Source organism: Gracilinanus agilis, chromosome 1 (assembly GCF_016433145.1).
Source record: "Gracilinanus agilis isolate LMUSP501 chromosome 1, AgileGrace, whole genome shotgun sequence".
Lineage (NCBI taxonomy): Eukaryota > Metazoa > Chordata > Mammalia > Didelphimorphia > Didelphidae > Gracilinanus > Gracilinanus agilis.
The window spans coordinates 135,567,688-135,594,256 of record NC_058130.1 but is presented as its reverse complement, the minus strand read 5'-3'; the positions used below and the strand labels follow the sequence as shown (position 1 = coordinate 135,594,256).

Below are 26,569 nucleotides of genomic sequence, written 5' to 3'. Positions count from 1 at the left end.
ATAACAAAATTCACTTGAAAACAAAAGATCAAGAACATCAACATAATTAATAAAAAAAAGGAAAGGAAGGAGGTTAGCAGTACAAGATTTTGAATAATATTAAAAAGCAATAATTATCAGAACTATCTGCTACTTGCTAAAAAAAGTGGATCAGTAGAACAGAACAGGCATACAACAAAACAGTTGTNTATATATATATATATAATTTACATTTTCTTGTACTTTTTTAATCTTTTGGTTTTATTCTAATTTCTTACAGTCTCTCAGAGTCATTGATTTCTGTTTGGTTGAATCATTTTCAGGAGGTCCTTTTTTTGAGTAAGATGTAACACTTTTCTAAGTGATTCTTCCAGTTCTTCAGACCTTTTATTTCATTCTTATCTCTTGCTTCATTCTTCTAAGTATGTGTTCATGGCCTTATGGAAAGTCCATTTTTTCCTTTGAATCACTGTTTGTAATTGTTATATAATTACTGTCCTTTTGAGAGTTTGAGCATATCTCTCTCAAGATGTGCAGTAATTTTTAATATTCTTCAGTGTTTTCTGTGGTTTTGCTCATCTCTTTAGTTCCTGAGTTAAGGCTTTGTGCCAGTGCCACACTTTGCTCTACATTCCATTATAGTGTGGTAGACTCTTTTTAATCTCCCCAGATTCTATGTAGATCTTCACTTTTGGGGGATAAGCCTTTTGGATCTTTAAGGTTCAGTGCAGTGCATCTTTAGGACTATGGGTCCTCTATGGTGTCTTGGGATAGAGTTCTAGGCATCTTTGGAGCCCTTGGTCCAGGCTCTCCAGATCTTAGCTAGGCTCCCTGCCAGTCCTGCACTGTTACTGCTATTCTCTGGGGCTTCCAAGATCCCTGTTTTGGGTTTGCAAGTACCCTCGGGCTTTCTTTGGAAGGCTTGTTGCTTCTAGCTATAGAGCCTTGAAGGTTACATGTGTTTTGGGGCATTTCTCTGGTCAGATCCTGGGCTTTGAGCTTGTTTGCTGGTGTTGGCAATGGCTTTGCTTGTGGCCCCCTTTCCCATTGCTCATTGGCTTCCAGTTGACACTTGTGTAGTTTGGGGGCGAAAAAATTTATTTACTGTAGTTTGAATTGGATTTCCTTTATTTTTCTTTCTGCTTACATTTTGAAATGTAAATTATTTAACATCATATGCTCATATAACGTATTTGAACAGGTTCTGAATTTGAAATTACATTTAAGTATTTGCCAATGTTTATATCTCATTTTAAAATAGATTTTAAAATAATATTTGTAGTACATTTGAATGTAAAATTTAAGGATGATAAAAAAGCTTTATTATAATACTGAATAATTCATAAAGTGTCATTTGCTTGGCTCCAAAATGTACTATTACAGATATTTTCCTTTTGATTAAAAATAAAATATTTTAGTACAAATGGATTTACATTATTCAAAATAACAAGCGAACTAAGACCTTCAAAATATAATGCTGATCAAATAAAACTTTCAAAATAGAATTTTAAGGAAAAATATAAAAAATTTAGTTACTGTTCAAAGAATGTCTTAATTTTATATTTATTTTTTGTGAAGCAATTCTGAATTGCAAACTACCAACCTATGACAAACTTAGAGTAGGAAAAAATAAGACCTTAAGATTTTTAAGTGTCTTTACTGAAATCAAAGGAAACAAAAATATTTAATCAAGAATTACCTTAGGTACAAAACCTAATTCAAGGCTTTATATAGAGCAAATATTATTAGAAACGATTAAGTTAAAACATTTTGAAGAAGAATCCAAAATCAAATGGAGAGCAATATGAAACGTCATTCAGATGTTCTAGATAAAAAATTTGGAAGCAGAAACATGTAAAAAAAAGTAAAGCTTCTGTCTCAAATACTGAGTAACTAGATCAGAGCAATTTTTAACAATCTACATCCCAGCCTTCATATTTAATCAGATATTTAAAATTGTTCACCTGTGCCCAAAGGACTATAAAACTGTTCATATCCTTTGATCCAGGAATACTACTAGGTCTGCAACCCAAAGAGGTTTGAAAAAAAAGTGGGGGAAATTACATATTTGTACAAAAATATTTATAGCAGCTCCTTTTATGGTGACAAAAACTGGAAATTGAGGTAATGTCCATTGTTTAGGGAATGGCTGAACAAGTTGTGGTCTATGATTATAATGGAATACTATTGTGCTTTAAGAAATAATGAGGGAGGGGGCAGCTGGGTAGCTAAGTGGATTTAGAGTCAGGCCTAGAGACGGGAGGTCCTAGGTTCAAATCCAGCCTCAGACACTTCCCAGCTGTGTGACCCTGGGCAAGTCACTTGACCCTCATTGCCTAGTCCTTACCACTCTTCCACCAATGAGCCAATACACAGAAGTTATGGGTTTAAAAAAAAAAAGAAAGAAAGAAAGAAAGAAAGAAAGAATGAGGCGGCAGCTAGGTGAATATAGAGCCAGTCCTTGAGATGAGAGTTCCTGGATTCAAAATTGGTTTCAGAAATTTCCCAGCTATATGAATCTGGGCAAGTCACTTAACTCCAGTTTCCAAGATCATCTGCTTTGGAACCAATACTTAATATTGATTCTAAGACAGAAGGTTAGGGTTAAAAAAAAAATAATGAGGAGGATGATTTTAGAAAAAGCTGGAAAGACAATACATAAACAAATACAAAGTGAAATGAGGAGAACCAAGAGAACATTGAACCCAGTAATAGCAATATTGTATAGTGATCAACTATGAATGATTTAGCTATTCTCAGCAATACAGTGATCTAAGACAATTCCAAAGGACTCATGAGGGAAAATGCTATCTGTCTCCAGGGGAAGGAACCAAGGGTGTCTGAATTGCAGATCAAAGGATACTATTTTTCACTTTATTTTCTTCTTGGGGGGTTCCTCCCCCACTGTTGAACATAATATTTTCCACAACATGACACATGGGAAGTGTTTTGAATGAACGCACAAATAACCTATATCAAACTGCTTTACTGTCTTGGGGAGGGAGGGAGGGAGAGAAATTGGAACATAAAAGTCTTAAAAATCCAACTGTTAAAAATTGTTTTTACATGTAATTGGGAAAAAATAAAATTATTAAAAAACATTTTATTGTTCTCAATCATTTTTTATTAAATGCATCAAATAATAAAGTAACAGATTGATAATATCCAAGTAGAGGTTGATGGCAGCCAATATATGATCTTCAGGGGACAATTTATGCATTAGTAGATGATTATCATAAAGGATAAATCTACAGAGGAGCTCCTATCACAGAAAAGATTGCTTCCATTAATTCATTATCATAGAAGAATCTCAAGAATCCTGACCAGAACAAAATAAACAAATAGGTGAAGCGCTCTCCTCCAAATTTGCTGAAATCTCTCTTGGACTATAAAGTGTATAGAAATATTGCAATAGTCAGTATAAAAGCATGTAGAACAACACACTCTTCATAGAATTCCAGTTTAAGCAACTAAGATTGCAAAAGTATAAAAAAGCTATTAGAAATTAATAGGATATTTATGCCAGTTTTGCATAATGTTCAGAATCAGACCTAATCATCCAAAGAGAGATACCAAAATTAGTGTAGGATTGTGAGGATATGGATGCTGGCCAAAGTCACACTGGAGCTATAGTTGGAATTGTCTTTAAGGTACAAGGAAGTGTAGCTGACCTGGGGCACATATAGTGGAGAGAGCCTTGACCCCTCTCATTGGATTTCTTGATCTGACACAAATCTTGGATTTTTCAGCATTCATTCAGTCTGTCATCATGACTACAAGTCTGTCTTTTTCAGTCTCTTTTGCTAGTTTATTATTCTATTTCTTCCTCCTAAGTATAGGAATCTTTTAAGACTTTTTGTTTGGGTCCTCTTTCTCTATACCTTTCTCCTTGGTGTTTGCATTAGCTCCAGTAGGCTTAATTGTCACTTTTTTACAAATGACTCCTAAATCTATACCTACAACCCCCTCCCCTCCATCTCTTGAATTCCAGTCTTGTCTGTCTTACCTACTGACCATAGAAAATAACTCCTTTTCTCCCAAACTCATTCCTCCTTCAAAATAACATTTATCGTTTCTGGATACCATTTCCACCCCCACCCCCCCCCAATCAGGTTTATAGACTCACAGTCATCCTTAACTCTTCCTTATCCTTTATCATCAATTGTCAATTCTTATTGATTACTCCATGACATCTTTCATATCAATTCCTTTTTCTGTCTACTTAAAACAATTTCTATAAACCTTTTCCCTGGGATATTACAATACTCTCCTAATTGCTTTTCCCATGTCTCTCATCCATCTTCCTCACAGATACTAAATTGGTATAACCAAAACACATATCTTACTGTTATTTTCCCACTCACAAATTTTCAGTGGCTCCAAATTCCAAGATTAAATGGATACTGTTTATCCTAGTATTCCACTTATCTTCCCTATCTTATTTCACATTATTTATATTTCTACCTGTTTATGCTCCTTGTATGCAACATTCCATTTCCTCAGGTAATCCATGTTTGGAATGTATTATTACCTCATCTGCAGCTCTTGAAATCATTCACTTGCTTCAAATCACTATTCATTTGCTACTTCCTTTCTTACTTGTGTATTTGTATTCCCTCAGTTAGCATATAAGCTGTGAGAGCAGAGATTATCACAGGTTTTTTTCTTTTTTTTTCTACTTAGGTGAAAACCAAAAGGAAAAACAGATTATTAAAAAGTTTTCTCCTAAATGAATAACAATGTGAACTGTATCTACCAAAAGAACCAAGAGGTGTGATTACTAAGTCATCATCAGTAATCTTTTAGATATTTTAAATAATTAGTTTTTTTTTTATTTTTAACCCTTGTACTTTGGTGTATTGTCTCATAGGTGGAAGATTGGTAAGGGTGGGCAATGGGGGTCAAGTGACTTGCCCAGGGTCACACAGCTGGGAAGTGGCTGAGGCCGGGTTTGAACCTAGGACCTCCTGTCTCTAGGCCTGACTCTCACTCCACTGAGCTACCCAGCTGCCCCTAAATAATTAGTTTTTGAGGGACAAGTTGTCCTAGTTTTCAAAAGTGGAAAGAGAATGGAGTCTGAACATTAGGCTTGTATACTTTTCATTCCTTAAAAAATTCTAGAACGTTTTATAAAGGGATAGTTGGTAAACTCAGAAGTAGTGGTGATCCAAAAGAGCGAGCATGATTTTATCCTTGAAAGCATAGCCATATTACCCTTTTTTGGAAAAGTTACTCAGCTGGTAGATTAGGGAAGGCTGTGGATTTAGTTATCTGGATTTTAGCAAAGAATTTGATTGTCTTTTATGCCATTCCTTGGAAAAGATAGAAAGAAGTAGACTAGATGGCACTGCAGTAAAATGGATTCAAAATTGAATGGCCAGACTCAAATAACTGTCACTAATGTATTCAGTGTTTCTTTGGAAGAAAGGGGGCCAATGGAGTGCCCCAGGGATCTATGCCTAGTTTGGTGCTGTCACAGGTTTCAAAAACATCTTGATCAGCTAGAACATTGAACTGAATAATGATAATAACTAATGATAAAACTTGATATTTTGAGCTTTGCAAAGATGCTAGGTATTACAATAGATAGAGAAATGGAACTGAAGTCAGGAAGACCTGAGTTCATATTGGGCCTAAATTATTTATTAACTGAATGAACCTGGCCAAGTCACTTAACCTCAGTCTGCTTTACTTTCCTCATTTGTAAAAAAGGAATGATAGCTCCCAGGATTGTTGTGAGGATTAAAATGAAAATATTGTAAATTTGATTTTTTTGAACCCAAGTTCAAGATGGGGTATATAATGGCTTCAGTCTCCTAGTAAATTCAACACTTTATGATAGCCCTATCACAACATAAAACTTATTTCTTTAGTTCAAGATGGGGTATATAATGGCTAGCCAGCAGTTGATTTGTGTATTTTAATAACTCCAAACTTAATATAATTTTCCAATAGGAGAATGTGTCATCCAAGAAAGCCATCAGCTTAGAAAGCTAATGAGATCTTAGGCTACATTCCTAAATGCACTGTGGTGCTGTGTCAGCTAACTAACTGGTAAGGCCACTGTGGGATATTTTACATTTTCAAGTGAGCAAACACTATCTGAAATTTCTCAGATACCACACAGTATAAACTCTCAGGATAGTTCATAGTTTCACATTACATTCATTTTGATAATGTTTTCACTATGATTTTTTTTTTACTGGTTCTTTTGGCTACATTGGTAACTTACTGAACTTTCTTGTTTGTGATGTCATGTCTTTTGCCAAGGTGGGTTTTCATCAGTTACTGTCATAAAAAGCAAGTACCACATGAAAACCAAAGGAATAGGAAATGAAGGTGGTGGCGTCTAATCTAATTCCAAAGCTTGAGAAGATGTACGATTCCCAACAAGCAGACACATTCCATTCGAAAGTAATTGTGGTTATTTAAGAAATTAACTAACAATGTTATTTTTTTCTTTCAATTTATGTGTATTTTTTCAAATGGCTACTAAGTTGTAAGGGCATAAATACCAAATAATGTGTTTGGACTTAGCTATTTAATAAATAGAACTGTTAAGTATTTCTTTTGGCCTAGGGACACTGTAGAAAAATTACTGCGATACAGAATGCACCAAGAACCTAGAAAGTTTGGATATTTCTGGGCTATGTTAGAGAGACAGCTTCTGGAATATGAAGTTAATACCTCTTACTGTACTCTGACGCTGGGTCAGGCCGTATGTCAAGAACTGGATTCATTTTGGGTCTCCACGTTTTAGGAAGGACATTGATAAATCTGGAAAGCACTTAGGGAAGGGGGGAAGCTATATTGTGAAGGGCATGCAATCATTCCTATGAGGATCAGTTCAGAGAATCTGAGATGTTTAACCTGGAGAAGAATGGACTTTGAGGCGCCATTTAAAAAACTTAACTAATCAATCACCAGGCAGAGCAGCAGACTTACTTATTCATTGGCAAAAGAAATTATTAGCAGAAGTTGCAATAAAGCTAATTTATGGCTAATGTAAAGAAAAAAAATTTTGTGTCTCAGGAGGTAGTGGCTTTCCTGTCACTGAAACTTTAAGCAAAAAATGGGTGATCATTGAACAGAATTGTATGAAAGAAATTTTTTTGTCCCATATATCACTTGAATGAGGTAGCTGTTGATTTCTCTTTCAACTCTGAAATTCTGGCTATTCCTGACAATTAGTAAATTTTTTAAATGTCCAGTATCTTTAGGTACTTATTATATATTTGGATTGAATCAACTGCATAAAAAAATTAATGTGACATCGAGTTTGTGTTTTGTTTAGCAGTAATTTTTAGTATTTAACATAGTGAATTCCTTTTCCTTTCTTAAATGATTTTGATTGTTTCAGGTTATAAAAAGTTTGATTGTTTTTCTTCCTTACTTGTTACTACTGACTGATTCCTATGGCTGAAGTATTAAACCAATTACATTATTAGCTAGATTTACATTTAATTCTCTATCATGTGATCTTTTGAGGAAATTTTGGCCTTATTTCATCCTGTAAGTATGAGTTGATTTCATGTTCCTATCTTGTTAGAACCAATTCCCTGTATTGACTTATGAAATACAGATAAAGGAAAAACTATTAATGAGAATGACATTACATAGTTGCAGCTTATAATCAGAATAGTCAGAAACAATTCTGTAAAGTGTATGTTTTGGCAGCTGAATGGAAGCCAGAGATCAAAATATTATTTGTAAAAATTAGGTAGCACATAGAGGAGGTCACAAAAGATAAAATAGATGATTTTATTACATAAAATAAAAATTTGTATCATCAAAATCAATTAAGGTAGAACAAGAAGAGAAGCTATATGGTAAAAAATATTTGTGTCAATTATTATGGTATATCTGATATGCAGTTTATATAGGGTATTGATATGGGGCTCATTCTGTAATAGATAAGTGGTCAGAGGTTATGAACAACTTTCAAAGGAAGAATTGAATAAATGTCAATCTGAAAATATGAACCAAATCATTAATGGTAAGAGAAATAAAAATTAAAACAATTCTTGGGTTTCATCATAAATTGGCAATGATAACTAAAAATAACAAGTAAATAAGAGAGGCTGTGACAGTTAGTACAGTGTTGGTATAGGTACACATTGATCCAACTATTGTGAATGTCATGTTGGAACTTTGCAAAGAAAATAACTAAATTTTCCATAACCTGTGGCCTAATAATACTACCACTAATTAATACATACATTATCTTACACTATCCTCAGAGCAACCCCAGCATTAGGTTCTGTTACTATCCTTATTTTATAAACGAAGAAACTGTCTAAAAGAGATGAGGCAACTTTCCCAGGACCACATAGCTTGTACTGCCTTGTAGCAGGTTTCAGAAGGATATTTTCTGGTCCCCCAATCCAGTATTTCTATTGACCACCCAATGTAGTCACATAGAGGAGAAAAGGCCCTCTAGCTACCCAAAGTGTCTGCTGGGAAGAAGGAAAAGCAAAGTGAATATCCATTGATCTGGCAGTGATTGGAAAAGTTAGGGTAAGCAGGGAGAAATGATGACTTAGAGGAACTCAGAAAAACATGAAGATTTGTATAAAGTGACACAGACTAAAATAAATGGAACCAAGGAAATAATAAGTACACAAAAATTCTCATGTAGAGTAATATACATACATTCCTGAAATTGTTGGCAATCACAATTTAAGGGTGGATGCCAATGAAGTCTGCCTTTTTTTTTTTTTTTTAAACCCTTGTACTTTGGTGTATTTTCTCATAGGTGGAAGAGTGGTAAGGGTGGGCAATGGGGGTCAAGTGACTTGCCCAGGGTCACACAGCTGGAAGTGGCTGAGGCCGGGTTTGAACCTAGGACCTTCTGTCTCTAGGCCTGACTCTCACTCCACTGAGCTACCCAGCTGCCCGAAGTCTGCTTTTTAAGAAAAAATTTTTTCCACTGAATTTTTAAAAATTTAGTATACTTTTCCATGGTTACATGATTAATGATCCCTCCCCCCCCCCCCTTCCCTCCCCACTCCTGGAGCTGACAAGCAATTCCACTGGGTTATCCATGTATCATTGTTCAAAACATATTTCCATGTTATTCATATTTGTAATAGAGTGATCTTTTAACATCAAAACCCCAATCATATTCCCATTGAACCATGTGATCGATCATATGTTTTTCTTCTGCATTTCTGTTTCCACAGTTCTTTCTTTGGATGTGGATAGCATTCTTTCTCATAAGTTCCTTCGGATTGTCCTGGGTCATTGCATTCCTGCTGGTAGAGAAGTCTTATTACATTTGATTGTGCCACAGTTTGTTAGTCTCTGTGTACAACATTCTCCTGGTTCTGCTCCTTTCACTCTGCATCAATTACTAGAGGTTTTTCCAGTTCACATGGAATTCCTCCAGTTCATCATTTTCAGCACAGTGATATTCCATCACCATCACCTACCACAATTTGCGCAGCCATTCCCAATTGATGGACACATCCTCATTTTCCAGTTTTTTTTGCCACCACAAAGAGTGCATTCTGCTTTTTTTTTTTTTTTTATGATGATCATGTTAAAATGTAGAGTTCTGACTATGATGTATAGTAGAATAGGGGAAAATTCTGGAGTTAGGATACTGGGTTCAAATCCTGCCTCTGATACTTATTTCCTAATATGTGACTTGGGCAAGTCACTTAACCTCCACAGGCCTCAGTTTCTTCATTTGTGAAATAAAGGAATTGAATAAACTAGAGGACCTCTGAAGACGCTTCCAACTTTAGTGCTTATCATTTGAAATAGGAGATTTATTACAGTCTATATGCCCTAATTTAAGAACTTCTATATGGAAGTTGAAGAAAAGTTAATCTTCAGACTCTCACCCTAAAACTACTAGAAAGCTCTAGTGTTAAATGAGTTTTGGTAAGGAATTGGTCAAATGATATGTTACATATCTCATATATTGAATATTATAGTAGAGAAAAGAACTGAAGTATGCTTAAGACATTTATAGAATGTGAATGTTCAAGTAATATATTTTTAAAAAGTTGTTTTGAAGGGAGTAAAAAATATAGTAGGGCTTTCAAATCCCAAGATAATAAAAATGCTAATGAAGATTTCTGTGAGCTTTTTACTATATTGATTATTTACTATATTGATTCACTATTTCCCATATAGTTGAATTGGCAAATCTTTAAAAATGGGAGAAGCAGGTTCATCATGTGGAATATGTAAATCTTTTCATAGAAGTGGCAGTGATGATTTATTCTGAATGTTCATCCAAATGTCTAATGTGTTTTCTTATGTTTACCTCAGATTTTTTGCTTCTAACTTTTTAGTTTGTTTATATGTCCATCTTAGAACACTGGGGAATGTTTCATATTTTAGGTGCTAATTCATATTTGGTGAATGGTTTAAGCACTTAATAGAGTCCCTGGAAAAGTAATTCTTTCGAAAGCACAGAGAGTATTTGTTCTGAAAACCATTCCTTATTATGTAGTACGTACTTTGTATAGCACTTTTCATTTCTTGAATACTTTTTAATGTCTTATCTCATTTTATTAATCTTTTTATTAAACATAAGAGCACTATTTTAAAGATTGTGTTGAAAATACAAGTTGGCCACTTGACAAAAAATCCCGTATTCACTTAAAAAGAAGAGATTTCAACATGATCATTTCAGGAGAGAAAAATATTCTTTTTTTTTTAAATGAAAATTCTTTGACTGCCTACTAAATAATTAGAATTATTTTGCTTTAAAAAGAAAATGTCCCATCTAATGGAGAGACCATCTCTACCCTCAGAAAACCTGGAATCTCTTTGGGAAGCAGTCTCACATTCTCAGTGAGTCACTTCTGATGGGGAAACATATTTTCTGTTTTTCTGAAACTTCTGTTTGTGAAATCTCAAGTCTGGGAAAAAAAATTGTAGAATGGGATAAAGTTCTTTAGCTTTGGCATTGAAAGACCTGAGTTTTATTCCAGATTCACCTAGCTTCTACCTGTACAACCATTTAAAAAATTTATCTACCCATTACTTTTGTCATCTGTAACATGAGGAGGTGATTTGTGAGTTTCCTTTCCGTCCATACACTTTTCCTTCCCTTTTTCCTCTTTTCCTATTGGGAAAAAAGGAAGAAAAACAAAACTTTTTGTAATAAATTTTGTAATAAATATTCATGGTCGAAAAAAATTCCTACATTAAGCCATGTTTAGCAATGTATGTAATGGCATATGAGTCCTTGACCTCTCTCTCAGAGGATGTGAGATCATGCTTCATCACTGGTCCTCTAGAATTATGATTGGTTTTTATGTTGAGTGGAGCTTTGTTTCATTCAAAATTCAAAATTAACAATATCTTTGGCATTGTATAAATTGTTCTCCTGCAGTGAAAATGCAGTAATTCATACAAGTCGTCCCAAGGTTCTCTGAAATTGTCCCATTCATTATTTCATTATTTCATTATTCAGGTGTTCTGGAATTAATGAGAACTCTAATCATTCTCAGTTCTTATAAACAATAAAAGAGATTTTGTTAATTAAAAAAAAGAATTATTTTGTTTTGTAAAGTTCCTTGATGTCCTGATAATATATGGTCAGAGAAATTAAGTGTAGGCACTTAAAGACCTTAAATGAACAGCAATATTTATTTGCTTCCTTTAGTTTTGTAACTGAATGATCCCCTCTTGCCCCATAATGTGTGTGTTCTCGATTTGAATGTCACTAGCTTCCAGTGTTGAAACCCATCTCTACCAATACAGATCTGCAACTTTTAGTCATAGAGAATTGTGGAAAGCACTGAGAAGTGAGGCAGATAAGTAGACAAAGCATTCTTTTAAAAAAATTATTCATTTATTTTTACCAATTACATGTAATAACAAATTTCCATACATATTTTCCTAAGTTGTATGGTTGAACTTATTATCTCCTTCTCTCCTTTACCTTTACCTTTCCCATCCCACTGCTGGTAGGAGATTTGATCTGGGTTATTCATGTATTGTCATACAAAACATTTCGATATTGTTCATTTTTGTCAGTGAGTAATCTTATAAAACCGAAACCCCAAAACATAAACCCAAATAAAAATAAAATAATCATATGCTTTCATCTGCATTCTCACACCAACAGTTCTTTCGCTGGAAGTAGATAGCATTCTTTGTCATAACCCTCAGAATTGATCTGGATCATTGTATTTCTGATGATAGCTAAGTCTTTGATAAAGAAGCTCTTAGTATGTAACTGGCCTATTGCTAAATGACTTGCCTAGGATCACATAGCAAATATGTGCCTGTGGAATAACTTGGAACACAGGTTTTCTTGACTTTGAGGTTTCTCTTTACATCTTGTTCTTCTATAGCATTTATCTATCTATCTATCATCTATCTGTTTGTTCATTTATTTATTTATTTATCTGTTTGTTTGCTTGCTCATCTATTTATTTATTTATTTATTTGTTTGTTTGTTTGTTTATTTATTTGCTTGTTTGTTTGTTTATTTATTTGTTAAGCCCTTACCTTCTGTCTTGGCTCCAAGGCAGAAGAGTGGTAAGGGCTAGACAATGGGGGTTAAGTGACTTGCCCAGGATTGCACAGCTAGGAAGTGTCTGAGGCCAGATTTGAACCTAGGACCTCCTGTCTCTAGGCTTGACTCTCAATCCACTGAGCCACCCAGTTGCCCCCTATAGTATATTTTTTTTAAAAGGAGAAAACCACCTCTTTCCTTAGTCTTTCTCTTTCCCCACTATTGTATATTTGTATTCCCATCACTTAGTCATTTAATCAACAAACATTTATTAAGCAATTAACAGTTCTAGGGATGTAAAGGCAAAAAAATGCAAGTTCTCATTCTTATGGGAGAGACAACATTCAAATAACCATGTATATGCAAGGCATAAACAATTTAAATTTAATGAAAGATAATCTCAGAGAGAAGGGACTTGGAGAAATCTCTTGCAATAGGTGGGTTTTGAACTGATTTGAAGGAAGCCATGGATATGTGAGGAAATAGAACATTCCAGGCTTGAGAATCAGCTAGTGAGTGTGAAGGTATGGAGACTGGAGATGGGATGTCGGGTGCAAGTAATAGCAAGTAGGCCAGTGTAATGAGATCAAAGAGTTTTGGAAAGAAAATAGATAGGAAAAGGGTAGGCAGACTGTAGATTATGAAGGGCTTTCAGTGTCTTACAGAGGTATTTATATTTGATATTAGAGATAATAGGAATCCACTGGAGTTACTGAAAGGATAGTGGGAAGGAAGAGAAGCTGTTATGGTCAGACTTGTCTTTCAAAGATAAGTTTGTCAGTTGAATGGAGGAGAGATAAGAGTAGGGGAGAGACAAGAAGCATGAAGACCAATTAGAAGGGCATTACAGTGGGCCAGGCAAGAGTGAGTGGGAGTTAGGAAGTGTCTTCAACAATAATAGCAAAATTAGAAGAAGGGAAGGTTTGGAGAGAAAGATAGTTCTGTTGAGGTCATGTTAAGTTTGAGATTGAGATCCCAATAGGACACTCAATTCCAGATGTCTTAAGGGCAGTAAATGTTTAATAAATGATTTTTATTCATCCCTAACATCTTCCTAATCACTTTAAAGACTCTAGGAATTGAAAAGGTTCAGAATGTGAAAATGTCTCTCCATTTCATATACTAAGTTGGAATATTTTGCTTTGAAGGTAGAAAATAGAATCCAGAGTATCAAGTCTTATGTTTAAAGATAGAATGATCTGTTTGTGAAATATTAGTAAAATTTTTATCTATTTAACTTTTAAGACATATTTAATTATTTCATTACAAATGTGAATTTAAACATTTAGAAAGATGTATTTTAATATAAATTTTATTTGAAATGATGTTAATGGAAATTCATAGTTTTCATTTCTGAGTTCCATAAATATTGGCATTTTTAAAAACAATCCACTTAGCATTCAAAACTTAAAATAATTTAATGAATTGAGTCACATTTATTTTTAAGAATCAATACATTGTGAACCACTGTCCATAATATCTACCATTTTATTCTGGTTGTCATTAGCTAGATTACCAATTTTCCTTACTATGTATACTGTGATTTCATTGGTACCAGTAGTCAGTCAGCTCTTGTTAAATATGTTCAGTACTTTTTAAAGTTGGGTGAGAAATGTTTTGTTGGGTCATCAGCCTCTATAATGTAGCCCTCATTCATTATTTGAACTATTAAGTTGACACTAGAACCATCAATACGGACATCGTTAATTTGCTTTCCATTGTTGAAAAAAATGAGTTAATTGCTAAAGAATTTACAACTTTGACTAATTTGATTCAGTCTTACCTTTAACTGTGGGTATAAAACACCAGCATTGGAAAAATCACATAAAGTACATGTCCTATTAATATTTCCATCTTTCTGTTACTTGAACTGCTTCACTTAAACTTTTATTTATATCTTCAATTCATCACTATCTGAAGAATTTTTATGAAATCATTAAAATTAGTATTAACTATGAACATTAACAGCTACCACAGAAGCTCAGTAGATGCTTTTTGATTGGTTATGGTCTAATAAGCTCTGTTGATCTGGAATTAATGAAACTCCTCTGATGCTTGTTACGTTGGATAGTTCCACTTGCTTGAATTCATAAGTGCAATGGTATTAGCCCATCATATTTTGTTTCCTTCCTAGGGGTAGACAATGGAGGGCCATCTTCTGGTGGTGTGTCGGGAATCACTCCCAGTGCATCTTCAGGAAGCGCTAAGTCATCAGCCAGGAGCCTGGGCTCCTCCAGTGGAGAGAAAGAAGAAGGGAAAAAGGTCCGTCGTCAGTGGGAGTCGTGGAGCACTGAGGACAAGAACACTTTCTTCGAGGGACTGTATGAGGTGGGCAATGAATTGATGAAAGAAAACAGAGTATTAACTTTGCCTCGCATCCATGTGTGATTCATTAGGTCCTCACTTCTTTTTCTGTCTCTTTCCTTGTGGCACTCTGACCACATGACTATGCTAATGAAAAATCTTTTTCTACCACTAGGTAAGTAATAGAGATCCTTAAAGTAGCTACTGAATGTCTCTCTCACTCACACTATACAAAGCACCAGATAACTATTTCTAAATTCTTGTTATAGTTTTCTTATTTCATGCTATTCAAGTGACTGTTGATATCTAATCTTGAGTACTTCTTCGTGATTTTTTTTTTACCAATTTGCCAATTTTTTTTTTTACCCCAATGGCTGGAGTGATTTGTTGCTAAAGCTTAGGTATTTGGAGGACCAGGGTAGAGAGAGGTACAGGACTTGGACATTACTGTTAAAATGATCAGAATAGAAAAGAAGATACTTCCAAATATATGTTGAACATTCAGAACTTATCAGTCCATAATCAATTTGCCATCCATCTTGGAATCATGTTAGCATATTAGCTGATAACATTCTTTCTCCAAGGTTGATGACCAATAAATTACTCTGGATAACTTTTATTTGGATAAAGTTCTTAACCTCATGTGGATTAAGAGTGAATTGGTTTAGGGGCAGCTAGATGGTTTAGTGGATAGAGAACCAGGCCTGGAGATGGGAGGCCCTGGATTTAAATGTGTCTGAAGATACTTCCTAGCCATGTGATCCTGGGCAAGTCACTTAATCCCAATCACCCAGCTCTGACCACTCTTATAACAGAAGTCAAGAAGTTACAAAATAAAAATAAATAGGTTGGGAGTATCGTTACAGTGTGGAGGCAGAGTTGTCCTACAGAATGTATTTTCTTCATGTTTACTAGACTCTTTAAAGCAGTTGCTTAATGAAATGATGTGTGTTCTTTTGTTTCTCCCATATGAGATGTCTGAAATAAAGTATATTTAGAAATTGTTAAACTGTCCTCACCACAAGACAGACTTTCAATCCAAGTATAAGTTGTCTTGTCTGGTATAGGAGTTTTCTTCTATTATTTTTAGTGCTCTTTTACTGTCTCTTTGAACTATAGTTTTTAAGGAAGATTGTGAGATTTCTTATCTACCTTGCTTAAAACTTTTCTAATAGTAGGCTTCATAGATGACTTGAGTTTATCAATTGAGAGAAAAAAATTACTCTTTCAGAAATTTATCTCACTGAACTTAGTTTTACCCAACTGTCACTGGTTAGAAATCCTTCTCCTCTTCTTGAAGGTACTTGAGATCTTGAAGAAAGGCCCTCATTAAAAGGACAGTGAAGAGAGTGCTCCATTGGGAGGCTGAGCTAAACTCACAATTTTACTTCCTTTTTTCACTATAACTTTGGGCAAGTCACTTAAGGTCTTTGGTCCTTACCTTCTTCCTCTGTATAAGGGATGGAGCTAAACTAGATGATTTCTGAGATTCCTTTCAGCTCTAATTCATTGATCTGTAGTCTTTGATTAATACTCTACTGCTGAATAGAAAGGTGCATGCCTATAGACATGTGGCTAAGTTATCTGTCTGAGGCTGTTGCTGAGACTGTGCCTTTCTTATTCTGAAGGCAGGCCTTCTTTCTGCCATATCATGCTGTTTTATTTATGGTTTGCTTAAGTCTACCAGTCATTTGATGCTTGCTATTGTTGATAAAGTATGCCCAGAATATTTCTTTTATTTGTTGCATCTTTATTATTAACTTAATCTGTCTTAGCAATAATTGAAGCAGAAAGGTTACTGGGATGCAAGTTGTGATCTATTTAGAACTGACCAGCTGCAGTTTCTGTAACTCTGAAATTCTAGAAAATATGTCTTCAAATAATTCAGTTTTTCAACTGACATCTATAAAATTATTTTCCCTTTTATAACTGAAGTTCTTTCCTTTGCTCACACTTTGATTATGTCTTCTTACATCTTCCTTTCCCTTTTATAATCTCTCCCTTTTCACCTTCAGTTATTTATCATTTTATTTTTCCCTTTTACCTGTTTACTGATTTTTCTATTGCTTTTCAGTTCTTGAGTCTTAATTTCAGAATTCACTGCTGTTTTCTTCATCCCTCTACAGCAGGTGATGACTGCACATCTAATACATTTAATTATATTCACTTATCTGTGTTGTTACATCTATTTCTCGTATCTCCCATTCAACCTCTGGCTTATCTTTTACTACTTCTTACTTACTATATTCAAATAATGAACACTGCACTTTTTCATTCATCATGACACACTAACATACACATCTTCACCTTATTATTATTCTTTTGTGTCAACCCTTTTTGTATTTTGCCTATTACTTATTAGCAGCTTCTTTTTGATACTAAGATTGTCTAGCAGCACTCACAGTGTCTCTGAATACACTGTCTTTTCTAAAAACGATCTTAAAAGATTGCATCTAGCTTTTGGATAGACGCATTAAAGAGAATAAGGCCACAGGTACTAGTCAGAGTAGGGCAGCTAAGTGGTGCAATGATTAGAGTGCTGGGAACGAGTCAGGAAGCCTCATCTTCCTGAGTTCAAAGCTGACCTCAGACACTTCCTAGCTGTGTGACCCTGACAAGTCATTTAACTCTGCCTCAGATCCTCATATGTAAAATGAGCTAGAGAAGGAAATAACAAATCGCTCCAATATCTTTGCCAAGAAAACTCCAAATGATGTCATGAGCAGTTGGACATGACTGAACAATAACCACCATTAGTAAGGGAATGAAATTCAGAATTGTTCCCTTAAAGATTATTATAGATTACAGTTACTATATCTCAAATTGTTCTATTAAAATGTCATATTTAATACCTATTGATATGTAAAGTAAAGGTGTTGGGCACTTAGTACATACTGCTGCTTTTTGTTTCTGAAAGTGGAATGTTTTTTCTTGAGGACATGAAAAAATTATAAACATCTATGTATTTCAGTTAAGGTTAAAATTAGGAATTTCTCTGAGCTTCAGAATCTTTTACTGCCTTCTGGGGGACATCTATCACCTAATGTTCTTAGTAGTACTTCTTAACTATGGAACTCTCAGTAAAATGTCTGAATATATTGATACAATTTAAATATCTCTTATAAAGTTTACCTCCTTTGTGCTCATCATTTAATGTATAATAATTGTCTTTTGGTCCTCTATCAGATTTTATTGAAAAGAAAATCAGTGTGTGAACATAATTATAAAGAATAGATTACATTCCTCCAGTTTCCTTTGTCCCCCTTTTTCCTGCTGGATAAGTAAGGATTAGAAAGAATCTATTTGAGACAGGAAGTCACATTGTTTTTATCTCTTGCATTTTTAATGTGGCCTTTATCTTCCAGCATGGGAAAGACTTTGAAGCAATTCAGAACAACATTGCTCTGAAGTATAAGAAGAAAGGCAAACCTGCAAGCATGGTGAAAAACAAAGAACAGGTCCGGCATTTCTACTACCGTACCTGGCACAAGATCACCAAATACATCGACTTTGATAATGGTGAGTTTGTGACCGAGTCAGTTCCTGAGTAGGCGGCTAAGCCAGAAATCAAGTGAATTCTGATTTGGGTCACATATTTTGGTAAAGAAAATTGGTCCTTCACATTGAATGGTTCTATTTTCTATTAATTGGAAAGTTTTATAAGAAATCATTTTCCTGGAACTACTCTTACCTTGAGAAAAACAACAAAAAAATAGTGTGTACATACTGATCATAAATTGTCTAGAATAGAAAAAGACTGTAGAAAATATCTAATCTTTCTGTTTCATTATGAGCAAATTAAGGCCCAGAGAGTTTGACTTATTGATCCAGAAGGATTGACTTATACAAGATTACAAAAGTGAGACAGAACTAGAAGACATATTACCCACTTGGCTATGGACAGAGACATATAGAGAACAGAGAACAGGAAAAATCTATCCATGATGTGTGATATTAAGAATACAGGATCTGGACTCAGAAAACCCAGATTCACATTCTGCATCACTGACTTTATGACCTGGAAAAAAATGACTTCATCTTTCTGGGCCCAAGTATCCTCACTTAAAAAGTGAGAGCATTAGACCAGGTGAAAATGAAAACTAAGTTCATTTTTTCCTTTAAGACATAAGGTCAAAGAATAACAATTTCAGAATTGAATGGGACTTAAGAAGGCATTAAGAAGTACAACTCACACTTGAACAATGAACTACCTACAACATATCTGAAAACTGGGCCTCCAGTCTTTAAGTCCTTCTTACTATCTTCTGAGGTAGTCCATTTCACTTTTTAATAGCTCTTATTAGGAAGATTTTCATCATATTGATCCTATTTATCTGGCTATTCATAACTTCTACCCATTGTTCCTTGTAATCCTTGGGTCACATAGAACAAATCTAGTCCCTTGGGAGTGTAGCTACCCTTCAGCTATTTGATGACTGCTATTGGATTATCTATAGGTCTTCTCTTTACTGGGCTAAATAAATAGCCTTTGTTCCTCAGCTGATCTGAATATGACATGACTTTATGTTCCTTTTTTACTGTATTCCCCTTTCTCTGGATGTGCTCTAGTTTGTCAGTGCATTTCTTAAAATGTCTCCCAAAATGAACATAAAATTCCCATTGTGGCCTGACAACTTATGAGTATAATTATTTGGTTGTTTCCCCAACCCTCATCCAGTCTTAAATAATATGCATCTCAATATGGACTAAGATTGAATTACATTTTTTCATTGTCACTTCTCAAGAAATTTGTAGTCTTGTAAAAGTAACAGATCTCTTCACATGAAGTATATATAGCCATGCCACCCCTATCTTGAATTTTTAAATTGATTTTTTAAAGCTAAATATAAGACTTTATTTTTGTCCTTGTTAAATTTCATCTTGTCAATTTTGATTTAATGTTCTAGCTTTGCAAGGTCTTTTTGGATCCTGATTAACAATGTACTGTGTGACTATGGGCAAGATATTACCCCTCTGGGTCTCTTTTTTCTCATATATAAAATGGAGTTGGAGTAGATAATCTAATTTTAATTCATAAAAACAGACACAGATGATTCAGTTTCTGTGAACTATGTAAAATATGTTTGCTTGTCTTCACAGAGGTTTTAGTGACATGACTAAATTTTAACAATATAAAAGCTTTATGGTGAGACATTTATAGACATGATAACAATGCTAATGTCCTGCAGTGATATTGAATTACAGAAATTATATTTTTAAGGATATACCTTTTAAAATTTTTATTTAGTTAAATATTTTCCAATTATGTGAAAAAAATTTTTAACAATCATTTAAAAAAGTTTGAGTTACATATTCCTCCCTTCCTCTCTCCCCTCCCCCTTTAGAAGGCAAGCAATTTGATATCAGTTATATATGTGAAATTGTGCAAAACCATTCCATTATATGTTGCAAAAGGAAACAATATTATAAAAATAAACCAAGTTTTTAAAAGTATGCTTCAATCTTCATTCAGGGTTCATCACCTTTCTCTCTGGAGCATTTTTCATCCTTTGATGGAATTGTCTTGGATCAGTCCCTTGATCAGAGTAGCTAAGTCTTTCATAGTTGATCAGCCTTACAATAGTACTGTTACTGTGTAAAGTGTTCCCCTGATTCTGCTCACTTCATATAAATTTTCCCAGGTTTTTTTTTTTTTTTGCAACCATTCTGCCTCTCATTTCCTATGCCATATTACTATTCCATCACAATCATCTACCACAACTTGTTTAATCATTCCCCAATTGATAGAATTTCTAATTCCTTACCACTACAAAAATAACTGCTATATTTTTGTACAGATTGGTCCTTTTCTCTTTTATTTGATATCTTTGGGATATAGACCTAGTAGTGGTTTGCTAAGTCAAAAAGGTATGTATAATTTTATAGTCTTTTTGGGTATACTTCCAAATTGTTTTACAGAATTGTTAGACTAGTTCACAACTCTGCTAGCAATACATTATTGTCCAAGTTTTTCTACACTCCCTCCAGCATTTGTCATTTTCTGTCATTTTCTTTTTCTGTAATATTAGCCAATCTGATAGGTTTGAGGCAATATCTCAAGATGTTTTAATTTGCATTCTTCTATTTAGTGATGACTTTGAGCATTTTTTCATGTGACTATTGATAACTTTAATTTAATTTCTTCTTCTAAAAACTGCCTGTTCATATCCTTTAACCATTTATCAGCTGGAGAAGGGATCTTATTTAAAATTTTAACTTAGTTGCCTAAGTTTTTTAGAAATTTGGTCTTTATTGTAGAAACTTGTTAAAATTTTTTCTCAATTTCCTCCTAATTTTGGCTTCATTAGTTAATTCTTGTAAAAACCTTAATTTCATGTCATTTAAACAATCTATTTTGCTTCCCATAATCTTCTTTATCTCTTGTTTGGTCATAAACTCTTTAGGGATATGTTTTGGGACAGTTTTTCCAAAGTAGTAAAAGGTAAGAGAAAGACAAAATATAATCCAGATGATTCCCAAATTTATATATCTAGCCATATTTCTTTCCCTGAGCTACAGTTGCAGATCACCAACTAATCTCAAGTCTCAATGCCTCAGAACGTTCAAAACAAATTATCTTAAACTACTGACTTTCCCCTCTTTCCAATTTTCCTACTTCTCTTAAAGGATCATCATACTCTCCATCAGGTATGGTTTACTACGTTGGATCAAATGAGATAGAATATATTAAGAGTTTTGTAAACCTTAAAGTGAGATATAAATGCTATTTATCACTGTTAGTCCCTTGCCAGAAATATTTGATAAAAGATTTTTCCCAGTTAATCTCTTCTTAGTTGTATTAATTTGGTTTATCCAGATTTTAAATTTTATGTAATTGAAATGACCTATTTTATCTTTTGTGATCTTCTCAGTTCTTTGGTTAATAATTCACCCCCTGGACATAACTTTGAAATAATTGGAACATATTTATGGTTCACATGATTGTTAACATAAACAGTCTTATATATGTGTGTGTGTTTATATATTTTTAGGCTGTCCAGTATTTCTTATTAGGCAATTAAGTTTAAGTGGCTTGCCCAGGGTCACATAGCTAGGAAGTATTTGAAGTTAGATTTGAACCCAGGACTTCTCATCTCCAGACCTGTTTCTTCTCTCCACTGAGTCACCCTTTAACATTCAATTTTAAAAATTTTGAGTTCCAAATTCTCTCTCCCTCCTCACCTCCCTCATTGAGAAGGCAAACAATTAGATATGGTATATTCATACACAGTTATGTAAAGCATTTCCATGTCATTCATGTTGTGAAAGAAAATACAGGCCCAAAAGAAAAGACAAAATGAACACACACACACACAAAAAAAAAACACAAAGAAAAAAGTAGCTTGTAAAAAAAAATATGTGTTCAGACTTTTAACTGTTCTTTCTCTGGAGATAGCATTTTTCATCTTTAGTTCTTTGGAATTGTCTCGGATCTTTGTGTTGCTGAGAATAGGTAAGTTATTCTGAGTTGATCAGGGTACAATATTGCTGTTTCTTGTGTCCAGTGTTTTCTTGGTTCTACTCATTTCACTCTTATCAGTTCATGTAAATCTTCACAGGTTTTTCTGAAAGCAGCCTGCTCATTATTTCTTATGGAACAATAGCATTCCATCACAATCATATGCCACAAGTAGTTTTTCAGCCATTCCCTGATAATGAGCATTCCCTCAATTTCCAATTCTTCTGCATATATTTTTATAGCAGTTATAATTGCTAGCATTTCAATGAGTTTTATGTACTTCCAGATTCGGGACTTGGTCTGTTTTGCTCCAGAGGGACTCTAGAAGTTATTCTAGTTCAGTGATTCCCAAAGTGGGCACTACTACCCCCCAGTGGGTGCTGCCATGATCCAGGGGGCGGTGATGGCCACAGGTGCATTTATCTTTCCTATTAATTGCTATTAAAATATTTTTAAAAATTAATTTCCAGGGAGATAAGTCATATTTTTTTCTGGAAAGGGGGCGGTAGTCCAAAAAAGTTTGGGAACAACTGTTCTAGTTGAACCACAGTTACTCTTGGAGCATTCTCAAAAGTTGTCTTTGATTCTGTGGCCACTCTAAGGATTCAGTTTTATTCTAGGATAGACCCAGAGATTTGTTTCTGAGACCACAGTGAATATTAAAGAGACAGCCCAAATTTCTTAGACTAATTTAGAAGTCATCTCAGCCTTTTTGGAGACTCTTAAGCCTGAGAGTAACTGTGGATAATCCTACCTACTACTATGAAGATTAGGTAAATCCTCTCACAAACTTGTTATTTTTTTCTTCAACTATTTTGTTCTTCTGTCAGGAGTGAAGATTGCATTCCCCTCTTCACCTTAACATTAAATCATCAAGATATATGTGAGCACTCCAGTATATGACAGGATTACTTTCTGTCATCTGCTATTTGTCTCCTATTCTGATGCAAATCTGCTTCTAGCGATATATACATTTATTTTACATTAATTTTGAAATGATCCAGTGTTACTGTGTTTACACGATGATTTGGTTTATTACACCATTGCTCCCAGCCTGATCAAGATGATCTTTAAAGGGTTCTGTAATCCTTTGTCACACTCTTTCTTGTGACCAGAGCAGAAGTCAGTGCTTCAGTTTATCTGAGTGTTCAGAGGAAAAAAGGCAGCCACAGAATTCTGAGTTACAGGCATTATGTCTTGATTTTCATAGAAAGTTTCTTCATCTTTTTAAAAAGAGCTCAAATCTCTTTTCCTATGTCAGACTTTCAAGTGTGTTTTGATCATCATATTTTCCTTACCTTTTCTAATGATCTTTTATTTACATTAAAATGTCCCAGTATGCTTCCCAGTCTGCTGTCCCACGTTTTCCCAGTACTCAACTGTCTTTTAATTTCTTTCCTACTCCTTCCTTCAAGTCCTTACATATAATAGTATTGAATGATTGCCTTGAGGGAAATTAAAAGAAAATAGTCAATATAAGTGCATAAAAGAATTAAGGGAGGCAGTGCCACATTTATCTTCTTTGGTATGTAACGAATAAAGGATTGTCATACTTGCTGTGTTCATCTTCCTGCCTTGACCTTGGGTGGGTTGCCTTGCCTGTACGTTCCTACTACACTTAGGAGAGAACAAATAAGAGGCCCAAGTTTATATGGCTAGGAATGGTTGCTTTAATTCAGATACTCACTGTTATTCAAATGAATTTGAATGGGATCAGAATTTTTTGGTTTTTTTCTAAATAAGGAGTTTTCAGAGAGGGTCTAGAAAGAAAAATTTAATGATAACTGAATTTAATTTTAAATATACCCTCTGAAGACTCATCATTGGGAATGGACTTTTTCCTTAGTCTATAATTACATATTTGCTATGTTGGTTAACTATTCAGTGTCTTTATTTTGGAAATATTTTTGCTAACTTTTTTTTTCTCCTGACCTATTTAACCTATAGAACATTTTTGTACTTCAACTTAGCAAAATTTTCTTCTGTTTTTGTTTTTCAGTGTTTTCTCGAGGACTGAAAAAATCATCCCAGGAACTTTATGGATTAATCTGCTATGGAGAATTGAGGAAGAAGATTGGGGGCTGTGAGTATGTTATATATAGCAAGGGGAAATTACTCTTAAAATAATGTACCCTTATGTAAGTGCTGGGTTATATTATCTCTTATCTTAAAATATTTCCTAGTAGCTTATAGTTTGATGAGAGTAATTCTTTTGTGATTGTACCGGTCTTACAGAATGTCTTGCAGCAAGGGTTCTTAACCTTAGGGTCCATGAACTTTTTTTTTTTAAACATTTATTAATATTCGTTTTTTAACATGGTTACATGATTCATGCTTCTACTTTCCCCTTCACCCCCCGCACTCCCCCCACCCATGGCCAACGCACATTTCCACTGGTTTTATCATGTGTCCTTGATCAAGACCTATTTCCAAATTGTTGATAGTTGCATTGGTGTGGTAGTTTCGAGTCTACATCCCTAATCATGTCCACCCCAACAGGGGTCCATGAACTTTTGATATCTACTTCATTATAATTGATTTCCTTGCCAAACTCATGTATTTTATTTCATGCATTTAAAAGCATGATTCTGAGAAAGGATCCCTAGTCTTCACCAGAAATGCTGAGGGGTCAAAACACAAAAGGATAAAGAACTCCTAACTTCCAGGCCAAAAGAATGGGAAGAATATTGGAAAGCTAACAAATGGTGATCTTTTTTTTGGAAGTGGTTTTCTGAATAAAAATTAAATATCACATATAAATAGTTTGTAAAGAATTAGCATGAATAGAGAGCTGGCTTTGGGTCAAGAAGACTCACATTCATGTTCTGCCTCTCCATTCATCCTGGCTTTGTGATCCTAGAACTTGGCACAGTGCCTGTCTCAATTTTTCTTGTTCAGTCTTTTCAGTCATGTCTGACTCTTCTTGACCCCATTTGGGGTTGTCTTGGTAAATATACTAGAGCAACTTGCCATTTCCTTCTCTAGCTCTTTTTACAGTTGAGGAACTGAGGCAAAGTGGGTTAAGTAACTTGCCCTGGGTCACACAGCTGAGGCTAGATTTGAACTCAGGAAGATGAATCTTTCTGAAACCAGACCCAACACTTTTATCTACTGTGCCACCTAGCTGCCCTTGTTTGATAGTAGTCACTTAATAAATGCTTATTGATTGTGACCCTGGACAAGTCTCTTAACTTCTCAGGACTCCAGGCAATTTTTTTAGGTTATATAATTTGCATTTTTCTAGGAAGATTCTTACTTATAAAATCATAGGCAGCTAGGTAGCTGAGTGGATTGAGAGCTAGAACTAGAGACAGGAGATCCTAGGTTCAAATCTGTCCTTAGACACTTCCCAGCTGTGTGACCTTGGGGAAGTCACTTGACCCCCATTGCCTAGCCTTTACCACTCCTCTGCCTTGGAGCCAATACACAGTATTGACTCCAAGACGGAACGTAAGGGTTTTAAAAAAAAGTCATAGGTCCAGACCAAAAGAAAAAAGGGTAAATGAAGATTAGATGATTTTAAAAGAATTATTTAATTTTTTCTTATTGGTAACTGTGGACTAGAAGTATCCTTAATACTTTCCCAAGACAAAGCCCTACTTTTAAGGAGAATATATTTCTAAAATAGGTAAGAATAACAAAAACAGAGTAAATGCCAACTCTCCTTCTGAAGGGATAGGGGAATTGTGGATTTCTATTCTTACTCTTCCCTGAATTCCTTTATTGTTTTCTGATTTCAGCCTGATGGGGACTCCATGTTAGTATTTAAAGGTGGCCAGAAAGCTTGAGTCTCATAACATGCTAATATTTTTGAGACTGTTTTTTTATTTTAAAAGGCATTTACCTTTTGACTTGGAATTAATACTAAATATTGTTTCCAAGGCAGAAAAGCAGTAAGGGATAGGCAATTGTGATTAAATAACTTGTCTAGGGTCACATATCTAAGTATCTGAGATGTGATTTAAACCTAAGACCTTCCGTCTTTGGGCCTGGTTCTGTCCACTGAGCCACCTAGCTGCCCCAAGACTGTTATCTTTATAATATATCATTAATATAATTCTTTCAGGTTTGCAAAGTTCTTTAGATATATTATCTCATTTGATTATTCATTCCAGAGGTATTTCCAAAGGTTAGAAAATTGCATTAGGAATGAATCTTCCTGGTTTCTGTCCCACTTTTGTCCAAACTCTTTATAATCTGGGACAACTTTTTTTTTAAGAGGATCATACAGATTTTCTATTAATAGTCCCTCTTATTAGAGAGTCATTTCCTAATTTTAGTTTAGCAGTTTGCATTTTAAAAGGTCTTGGGAAAAACAATTATTCTATAAGTCTGAATTTCCA

The 26,569-nt window shown here is 34.5% G+C and overlaps 1 protein-coding gene across 1 annotated transcript in view; it reads left to right on the top strand.

Moving 5' to 3' along the window:
* The window catches only part of CRAMP1 (cramped chromatin regulator homolog 1), a 102,414-nt gene that overhangs the window by 18,726 nt on the left and 57,119 nt on the right, over positions 1-26,569 (top strand). Inside the window, exons 3-5 of the mRNA XM_044657409.1 lie at positions 14,598-14,791; positions 18,133-18,286; positions 24,226-24,309. Coding sequence (XP_044513344.1) covers positions 14,598-14,791; positions 18,133-18,286; positions 24,226-24,309 — 432 coding nt within the window. The remainder of the gene's footprint in view (positions 1-14,597; positions 14,792-18,132; positions 18,287-24,225; positions 24,310-26,569) is intronic.